Consider the following 10735-nt stretch of genomic DNA (forward strand, 5'->3'; position numbering starts at 1 on the left):
TGTACTCTACAATAAGAAGGGAATCAAGTTTGATGCTATCATTCAGTGTTCCCTTTTCACTTCTCCCCTGCTTGCTCAGCTTAATTAAGCCTCATATTTAAACCTTCCCACCCAGAGCTTTGTGGAGAGAAAACGCCCCGCACCACGCCCCATCATTTTGCTCTGTGGAAGCAATAGCTATTCTACACAGCAAGTAAGGGCCAAGGTCCTCTCACTTCCACTAAGTTGCTGCTGTCTACCCCTTTAGATGTATGTGTACCTTAGATTCTCGTCTGTTTCTTCCTTCCCTGTTCTTCACATTCATTATTTGAGCATGAGTTAGGAAAACTAGATGAGACTTTGGTTTTATGCAACTTCCTCAATGAAACTTTAGAAGACTGCAGGAAGGGAAAGAACCAATGATCTGCTATCTGTGTTTCTGATACGGTTGTCCTCTCCCACCTTTCTCTTGGGTGAAGTAAGAGAGAAATTATCTGCAGTAAAACTACAAAATTCTCTCTTGGAGAACTTTTTGGAGAATTATATGTAGTAAGGTATATTTTCCCCTTGTTTCTGTAAGTTCAGTGCACTTTCTAAACTGAGTTTGGGAAGTTTAATGCTCCTGCAGTTGGACTTTCCACTTAACAATGGCATTATTTGCTTTTAAAAGTAGAGTAAGAAAGAGACCATAATTCGCTGTTTGGAGCAAGATGAAAAGGAATTTTCTTGCTTTTGAAATCATCTGGTAACTGCTACATATGAGATCTGAAATAAGGAATCTATCCACAATTGTACTGGTGTTTAAAAGGGGCTCCCTTGATTGTCTAAACATCATCTTTGTATTCTATGGCACACATGTAGGATTGGAGTGGAGGATCCTACAGTAAATAATAGGTGCATCTATTTGTTTTTATTGATTGATACTTATAACCCAGAAATCATAAATCCTCCAGTTTCTCCTCTGCTTCTTTCTCTGGGAAGAAGTGTTAAAAAGTGTTAGTTGTGGGGAGAGTTGTCCTTGAACCTCCAAGGTTTATTATTTTTCTCAAATATCCAAGATCCCAAAGAACTTCAGAAAAACTGTTCCTTAATCTGTCTGCTTTTGGTGTTGATGATTTTACTTCTCTTTTTAGTACTTTTTATGTATTTTGTATGTATAATTTTGTACAATTAAAAATAGATTTTTGTCTAGTGAGCCAAAATGACTCTTTCTTGAGACCTATATATCACAGGAGCTCTATAATAGCGCTATTCATTTACTCATACATTAAATGAGAACTTTCTATTATATTTTGTGGGTGGAAGAAATAAGCTTGCTGGTGGCTAGGAAATGTCAGCCTGCCTCCCCTTCTCCAGACATTTAAGGAGCCTGGATTTTGTCTTTGGCCCCTTCTCCTCAGGCTCTACTCATCCCCACTGTGCTGGCTTAAAGTCCTCTACACGATTGTCAAATCTACTTCTTCCATAAGTTCTTCCAACTTATTTTGAGCTCTTGTATCAACACAGTATGATGGAAACATATAGTGAATGTTTAAATCTTAAAAACCTAGAGGGAAAAAAACCTATAGGAAGAGATACATTGCTATTAATCTCCCTCAAAACATTCCCTCTTCCTTCAAACACACCTGTCCCATCATTGTTACACTTTCTGAAGCAGTTCTGGAAGTCCTTTTTTATGAGTGTCATTAGTTGTGCTTTCATGACTGCTTCAGTGTCCTGAATCAATTCCAAATGTTTACCTTTCCTGGTCATTTTGACTTTGGGGAGGAACCAGGAGCCTCACAGTGCCAGATCTGGTGAATAAAGTTTTTACAAGCCTTTCTTGTCTTTGGATAGCACTGGGCAGCAGCCAGCGTTCACCATCGTTTTGATCATGACTCATAAAAACACTTGTGAAAAAAGACTACCAGAGCTTCAGAATGTGGCAAGGATGGCCGGGCATGCTGGCACACACCTGTAATCTCAGCACTAAGGAGGTTGAGCTAGGAGGATCGCTAAAAGTTCCCAGGCCATACTGGACTATATAGTTCAAAACCAGCCTGAGCTACATAGCAAGACTCTTTCTCAAAATAACAACAAAAAAATTGATTAAGGAAGTGGCAAGGATGATGGGATAAGTGTGCTTGAAAAAAGGTAAGGTATTTTGAGGAGGACTAATGGCAATATGACTTTTATTGTAATAAGTTTTTTAAATGAGCAAGGCATGGTGGTTCATGACTATAATCCTAGCACTCAGGACGCTGAGGCAGAAGGATTGCCATGAGTTCAAGGCCAGCCTGAACTACCTACTGAGACTTAGTCTCAAAAAAACCTCAAAATAAATAAATAAAATCTAAACAATCACAATATGTTTTTATCATCCCTCATATTTTTTCACATGTTGGACATTACTAACCATGTGACTGTGACAAAAGCACTGTGAATTCTCATATCTAAAATAAAACCCATTTCTCTGTACTCCTCTATGACTCCCTAAATCTGTTATTGGAATCACCTACCTATCTTAAGCCAGAAACTTTAAATCAGTTCTCAACCCTTCCCTACCTTTGTCCAGTTGCTTACTGTTGAGCTCACCTCTTATATAAACTCCCTAATCTGTTTTGTCCATTTTTACTGCTCTAGTTCAGTTCTTCCTAATATATGGACTGGACCACTGCAATGCTTCTTCTCTCTCTCTCTTTTTTTTTTTTTCGGTGCCAGGAATTGAACTCAGAACCTCACACTTGCCAGGCAGGTACTGTGCCACTGAGCTTCATCCCCAGCCCCTTAACTAGTTTTTGCATTCATTTTTAATATTCTCCATGTTATGCCTTCTTAAAATATTCATGATTGTCATTCCCTTGCTTAAACTTTCATTGGGTATTTTTATCTTTAGCAGTATTTTCCAAAGCTTTATATATAAACCATTGGTGTTAACTGAAGTGATTTTAGGTGATAGGTGTCACTTTTTAATAATTATGCTTTTGCCAGGCATGGTGGCACAAGCCTGTAATCCCAGCACTCAGGAGGCTGAGGCGGGAGGATCATTGCGAGTTTGAGACAAGCCTGGGCTACAAAGTGAGCTCAAGGCCAGCCTGAACTGCACAGTAAGACCCTGTCTCAAAAAGAAAAAAAAAAAAAAAAAAAAAAAAAAAAAGTTATGCTTTCATTTGAATTTGTGGTAGAAGAGTATTGATTTCCATTTGTAGTAGTAGTATTAAATTTTCCATTTAGTGCAAATTTATGTTTAAGAAATTGGTCTAAGCTAGGCATGGTTTTACATACTTATATAAGCCCAGAACACTGGAAGACTGAGGCAAAAGGATCACAAATTAAAGCTCAGTCTGGGCAATTTAGTAATTTGGCCTGTCTCAAAACAAAATATAAAAAAGTCTGAGGTTGTAGCTCAGTGCAAACTGAGTTTAGTCCTCGGTACTGAAAAAAAGAGAAGAAGGAGGAGAAAGAGGAGCAGGAGGAGAAAGAAGAAAAGGAAAGAAAGAAAAAAATGTAGTCAACATTAGACAAATCTAATAAGGGGGCTGTTTGCAAATGTTAAAATCATGAATACTCAAAATATTTAGAGTTTGTTTTTTAATTTTTATTAGTAAATGTTCACAATATCAAAATATTTGGAAGTAAAGAAAAGTCTTGTTGGTAGGGTAAATTAGCATGGCCACTGGACCCTAAACTATATTTCCAGATTTATTTGCCAGTCACATAACATCAGGCATACAGCATTTCTAGTTATTGTGATAGTCATTTATTCAGAAGTATTTACCAAATGTACTGTGAACTTGGCACTTGTCTAACCTTTGGGGCTATGGTTGTTAAAAAAAAAAAAATCTCTGCTGTAAGGATTACATTATAAGGGAGGGGGAGACCAGACAATAAACAAGTTAGAAAGTAAACAAGGTAAGTAAAGATTCTATGGAGGAAATAGAGTGAAGGATAGGAGGGTAGTGAAGATCCCTTCATGTGACAGTAGTATTAAGACTTAACGGATGAGACTGAGCCAGCTGTATGAAAACCTCTTTCCCTATGTGTTCCAGGCTGACCTTCAACTCAATTTGTAGCCCAGGCTGGCCTTGAACTTGAGATCTGCCTGCCTCAGCCTCCTTAGTGCTAGGATTACAGGTGTGACCCACCATACCCACCCAGAAAGGATTTTAGTAATATGTAAGATCACATTATCTTCAGTGGAGAATGAATTAGTGTCTCCTACTCTCATTATACTTGCTTTGTCTGTAAAACTATTCCTCCTCAGACCTAGTTCAAAAGGCAAGTCTTCCCTATCCCAGAAACTTACTTGGTGTTGCCACTGCACTTTATGGAAGCAATTATCAAATTACATTTCCGTAGTGTAATGATACCATCATTCTGAGTGTTGATAATGCGATTATCCTTTTACTTCCTACACTTCCTCTAACATTAGACACACATAGGCATCGTAACTATTTGATTAGCCCACAGCCCACCATCGTTGAAGATTTACATCACGATTGCAGAATTTGGGGGCAATATGGGTGTTGCCCAACTCATAGGCGTGTTTTTTTGTTTGTTTTTGTTTTTGTTTTTTGAGACATGGTCTCGCTGTGTAGTCCAGGGTGGTCTTGAACTCACTATGTAGCCCAGGCCAGCCTTGAATTCATGGAGATCCTCCTGCCTCAGCTCCCCCTAGTGCTGGATTACAGGCAGTGCTGGAATTACAGGTGTGCCCCATCACACCAGATTCAATTCACAGGATTTTAAAAACATGAAACATCTGTACCAGCCCGAAAGAACAGAAAGCCGCTTTTTAAAGGGCGGACTCCCCCAACTCCCAGTTCCTAGTGGTAAGGCGTTTGAGATTTATTTTTTAAAAAGTTGCGTCTGTCTCACCAATCGAACTCCAAAGGAAATTAGGTCGTTAGTTTCCTTAAAAGTGAACCAGCAGCGCTGACTGCATTCCCCACCCCCGGTCTTGGGGCTGAACCCTTCCCAGCTGAACTTTTTTTAAAATACTTTTATCGTAGGTGGAGTTGCCTCCCTCGGAACACAGTACCAGGAAGCGTAGACATTTTGAGATTTAAAAAAAAAACCAAAACCTTAACTTCCATGTCCAGTTTGAAATGAAGATAGAAAGCAGTCCTCTAACAAGGAAATCAGGCCGGGTTTCACTGCGAGTTACTTCTTCAGAGCTGCCACAGGCAATTAAGGGAAAACCCTTAACTCCGCCCACTCTCCTGGTTTATCCCTCCCAGCACGGCCACTAGCAGCTCGCGACCTGCTCAACATGGCTACAGAAGCACTTCCGGCATCTTTCTTTAAATAGGCCCGCCTTCATTGCGTATTTTCACTGCGTCAAAGGCGGGACTTAGACTTACCCTTTGATTGGTCAGTTTCACTGGCGACCTTTCCCCTCTGCGACAGCTTGTTGAGGTGCTAGTCTCTAAGCGGCACAGACGGGAGTTCGTACGAAGGCAAGATGGCGGATGTGCTGGATCTTCACGAGGCCGGGGGCGAGGATTTCGCCATGGATGAGGATGGGGACGGTGAGGACAGTGGAGGCGGCTACGGGAAGCGGGGAAGGTGCGAGAGAATAGCGTAATAGGAAAAATTTCTCCGAGCGGGTGGATGGGAGCCGTGGAACTGGGCTCGGTTAGAGACTCCGCCCCCTTTGGAAGGACTAGGGGCGGGACCAGGAAGGGACTGAGCTGAAAGCGAAGGATACGTTTTCTGATAGTGTTTTGGGAAAGAGGCAATTGTTAAAAATAGCTGGCGTGGTGGCACAGCCTGTAATCCCAGCATTGGGTGGCCGAGGCAGGTTGATCTCAAGTTCGAGCCCAGGCTGGGCAATTTAGCGAGACCCTTTCTCAAAAAAGGTGGGGGGCGTTGGGAATATAGCTCAGTTCCAAGATCATGGGTCTAAACCCCAGTACTGGAAGAAATATATATATTTTCAGCAAAGTATGGTGGCACACACCTGTAATCCCAGCTATTCGGAAAGCTGAAGCAGGAAATCGAAAGTTGAGGCTAGCCAAGGCAATTTAGCAAGACCTTGTCGCAACATGTAAAGAACTGGGGATATAGCTCAATGGTAGAGTGTTCCCGGGTTCAATCCTCAGTATCATCCAAACCGGGAAAAAAAGACTCGTGTTTGTTACTTGTTCTTTGCTTTTTTGGGATTCCAGAGAGCATCCACAAGTTGAAAGAAAAAGCAAAGAAACGGAAGGGCCGTGGCTTTGGTTCTGGTGAGTGTGGAGAAAATAGGGGAGAATGGTCTGGTAGGGAGGGAGCTGTGAATTTTAGAGTGCGCTCTCAACTTATGGGGAACAGTGGGAGAAAGGAAGTTTTTGGTGATCTGGTGTATGTTCCTTGTAGAAGAGGGATCCCGAGCACGGATGCGTGAGGATTATGACAGTGTGGAGCAGGATGGTGACGAACCTGGACCACAGCGCTGTGAGTGAAATAGAATCTGTGAGGATCTCTGTCTTTGGGCAGTAAAATTACAAGACCAGTAAAAGTTAATCTAGGAGGAATGGGATCAGAGATGACTAGTCGGGAGTCTGCACACACTGTACTCTTGCATCCTGCTAGAAGTTTTTCTCATGTGCTCAGTTAACTACCCTCCCTTCTCCAACAGCTGTCGAAGGCTGGATTCTCTTTGTCACTGGAGTCCACGAGGAGGCCACTGAAGAAGACATCCACGACAAATTCGCAGAATATGGGGAAATAAAAAACATCCATTTGAACCTGGACAGGCGTACAGGATACCTGAAGGTATCTGAAGTGACATTTAGTTGCCTTCCTCCCCCCATAGTCCTTACACAGCATTGGTGGTTGTCCTGTTTGCTGTGATTGGCTAGGAACAGGTGAAATAAGATGACACTGAAAACTGATTTTTGTTAGACAGAGGAAAGAGACAAATAAAACAGACACTGTATGTGCAGCAGGGGTATATGATTGATGTACATTCGTTTCATAAAGTTTGTAGGTTTTTCTGTTTATGCTTTTAGATTTGAGGATGGGGGTACTGGGTCCTTGGTGATACAGGAGGGTTTGATATCTTATCTTTTCACTTGCCCCAGGGGTATACTCTAGTTGAGTATGAAACATACAAAGAGGCCCAGGCTGCTATGGAGGGACTTAATGGCCAGGATTTGATGGGACAGCCAATCAGCGTGGACTGGTGTTTTGTTCGAGGACCACCCAAGGGCAAGAGAAGGTAAAGTGGAGAGGGTAAACACTGTGTTGGTAAAGGGGATGTGAGTAAAGCAGAACAAGGACATTGTATTATATCCCTCTGATGGAGTTCCTGCCCTCTTTACTTTTCCTCAGAGGTGGCCGAAGACGCAGCAGGAGTCCAGACAGGAGACGGCGCTGATAGTTCCTCTGTTGTCCAGGTGGTCTCTCCATGCCATTTGGCCGTGCAGCCTTGGAGAAATACAGCTGGGGTGGAACTCTGTGTTTGTATTTAATCTCTTACCCCTGTAGTGTTTCTTTTGAGTTATTAATAAATGTTCCACTTTTGTTTTCTATATTGAAAGTTACTTTTTTGTTCTAACATTAAAAGCTCTGAAACACTATTTACAGTAAGGCAGTATGGGTTATTGTGAAGATACTGCATTCTATGAATTTGCATTAGACATAGTCCAGGTCTCAGGGTTAAAGTACATCTTCTGCTCAGTATTTCTTATTCTTTTTTTTGAGGCAGAGTTTTGCTGTACAGTTCAGGCTGTCCTTAAACTCACAGCGATTCTTCTGCCTCAGCCTCCTGAGTGCTGGGATTACAGGCATGTGCCACCAACTCCCAGCTAGTATTTCTTCTTGATAATTCAAAAAGCAAAGTTAACAAATGTTTTAGGGTATTAGAGAGTCGCCCTTCTGTACTCATAGTCTGTTGTAAGCAAATGGATGTTACAGGAATGCCTCTCTTTTTTACATACATTTGTTTTTATTTCCAGCTGCTTTGGGGCTTGAGTCTCCCGTCAGGACATCCTCTGAGGCCCTCCTGTGTGGAGCAATCTAGACTAAGTTCTTTGTGCCCTCTTCCACAGCCAAGGGTGAAGGCCCCATAGAGTAGAGAATCCAGAGGAGCATTGAGGAGGCCAAAGAGGCAAAAGATACGGCTAAGGCTGGGAAGGACCAGGACCACCATAGACCCAGTAGGTAATAAGATGGACAGCAGAGCACGAAGGTCAGCAAGATAAGGAGGGCCAGTCTCAGGGCCCGAGACAAACATGGGGGCGAGTGTCTAAGGAGTGGCAAAGGTTAAATTCACCGGCAGGGGCTGGGAATTTAGAAAATACGTCCAGATTTAGAGCTACTCAGCTACTGAACTAAGTATAGGGTGACTTGACGGAGTGGCAGAAGCAGTGAGGAGCTCCCCACCTACAAGGAGAATGCTGTAAACCCTTCCCAACCTAGGACTATATAATCCCCTCCCCATAGGCATAATGAGAGATGTTGGGAGAAGAGGCTGATTAAAATGCACTAGGTAGTTCCCAGGTCTAAGACTTAATGGTACTTAGAGGAGAATATGATTACATTTCTCACTAATCCTTGCCCATTTTTCTCAATTTAGCTACAGGTAATTTAGAACTGAAGGTATTCAGAAAGTCACCTCTGGCTCGCATTGCACTTTTGCTTGGTGACTAAGAGCTGTGAGACTAATGAGTGATGCTAGAAGCAGCAGCTGTGTGGGTACACTTAAGGCCTGGGAATTAGTCTCACCACGGCTCCTCTTGCTGGCTGGGCACAGACACACTGAGGACATAAGGCTACAGCAGACAGTCATGGTGCTCAGTGGCAGCAGAAAATGAATAGGTTCTAGGTGGTCTCTTGCTGTCGAGCCTTAAAGCTGCCTTTGGTGACACACTGAAAGGGAGTGGGCCAGCTCGACCAACAGTATGGAACAGGAACCGCTGGAGTGGATTTGAGGACTATTAGAACTGGCTTCTGCATCCTCCAAAGTGCCTGTTTATGTCACTGTCTCTTCCCAATTTGTCCTTGAGTCCATGTGGCTGTGCAGTGCCACTTCATTTATTTTCAGCTTTTTGAGATAAGGTCTCACTAAATAGTTCAGGCTGGCTTTGAACTTTTGCCTCAGCAGACTGAATTCTGGGGTTACAGGCATTTGCTGCCACACCTGGCTCATAGTACTACTTTAAAAGATGAGCAGTGTATTTTGAAAATGGGTATTTTCCTCTCTGGGTCGAATATGGTGCAAAGAATGAAGTTTGTTGAATCCTAGAATTTAAAAAAAACCCTGCCTTCTCAGATTTTGACATTATATTTTATTTTAAAAATGATGTCTCCACTATTTCATTTACTGCTTTCTTTTTTTTTTTTTTTTTTTTTGGCGACAAGGTCTCACTATGCAGTTCATGCTAACCTTGAGCTCACTTTGTAGCCCAGGCTGGCCTCGAATGCGCAACAAACCTCCTGCCTCAGCCTCCTGAGTGCTGGGGTTACAGGTATGAGCCGCCACGCCCAGCTTTTCCTTCACATCTTCAGTTGAAATGATTTTCCTGGTATGCCTGGTAAATAATACGGGGGAAAATATTGTATAAAATAGGCGCTGTTAAAATTTCAGACCCTCTGAGCAACTACTTTGAAGATAACAATACACAATTAGCTCTTGTTACTCTACTATTGTTTTGAAGTTTTGTATCATTGTTTTGATTGTTTTTTTCTCTTTAAAAATTTTTTTCAGGCCATTTTGCAGCCACTCCAGAAATGACCTTTAGTAATGGTATTATGTACAGTAACTATAATGGTAGAATAATAAAATTTCAAATGCTGTTGGATGCCCCTTTCCTGGTTTGTTACATTGCTGGGTTTTTTGGATTGAATCAGGAGCATTTTTCAACGTGGAGATTAGATAAGAGTGGTGTGGTTCTAGTAAGGCAGATTAAGTCACTATTAATTTGGTAAAAGGTAAACCAGTTGGGTGTCAGATTCCTAGATAATCTGTGGCATTTGGGAAAGTTAGACACGAGAGACTGAAGAAAGGTGAATACGAACTTGGCAATATGATCAGGCTACTCTTGAGTTAGTTGGGCAGTAGACTTTCCTTTTCACCTATTTTGTGTCCATGTAATCTGGATGTTTATTTTTGTTTTTGTATTATGTCTAGAAGTACTTGAGAACTGTGAGGAGTATAAAAATAGTTAAAAGCCCCTGGACTTACAGTTTGGTGCATAACCTTGCATCTATCTCCTTTTCCATTTTATATTTAACTTATCCACCTATAGTAGGAACTGTCCTTTCAAATAGTGCTAATTTAGAAACTTGAGCCTACAAAAATAAGTTTTTCTAGGGGTATAGCTTGGTAATAAAGTGCTTGCGTAAATGTTTGATGCCCTGGGTTCAATACCCAGTTTCACAAAAAAAAAAAAAAAGAATAAGAAGTAATTTCTTACTATTCCTGATACTCCTTTGTCACCCTTAAATCAGGCCAGAATATTTTTATAATTGACAGTAATATTTTAAATACAGTTACAACCTATGGCAATGCAGAATCTATCCAAAAAGTCACTAATTGGGAACCAAAAATATGTCACCTTTTGCACAGATACTTGTTAGGACCAGTTTGCCACTGAGACCTACAGAGGTAGTAATTACTATCAGATAATAATGCCAGGCTGTAAGAAAAGATCATGAATTTAAATAACTTAGACAAAGTCATAAGTTAGTGATATAGCCTACACTTGAACAAAAAAAATACTAAGTCAAATAATGCAACAGGGCTGGGGATTTAGCTCAGCGGCAAAAGCGCCTGCCTGGCAAGCGCAAG

The 10735-nt window shown here is 41.6% G+C and overlaps 1 protein-coding gene across 1 annotated transcript; it reads left to right on the forward strand.

Annotated features, from left to right (window-relative positions):
- Positions 1 to 5364: 5364 nt before the first annotated feature.
- Positions 5365 to 7477, forward strand: Rbm8a (RNA binding motif protein 8A). The gene is made up of 6 exons (XM_005413424.2): positions 5365 to 5489; positions 6129 to 6188; positions 6319 to 6396; positions 6581 to 6717; positions 7026 to 7162; positions 7276 to 7477. Exons 1-6 carry the CDS (start codon positions 5423 to 5425, stop codon positions 7319 to 7321), a joined length of 525 nt encoding a protein of 174 aa, XP_005413481.1. The 5' UTR covers positions 5365 to 5422; the 3' UTR covers positions 7322 to 7477.
- Positions 7478 to 10735: the final 3258 nt, after the last annotated feature.

The sequence above is a fragment of the Chinchilla lanigera genome, unplaced genomic scaffold (genome assembly GCF_000276665.1).
Source record: "Chinchilla lanigera isolate Chin_1 unplaced genomic scaffold, ChiLan1.0 scaffold00167, whole genome shotgun sequence".
NCBI classification, from domain to species: domain Eukaryota; kingdom Metazoa; phylum Chordata; class Mammalia; order Rodentia; family Chinchillidae; genus Chinchilla; species Chinchilla lanigera.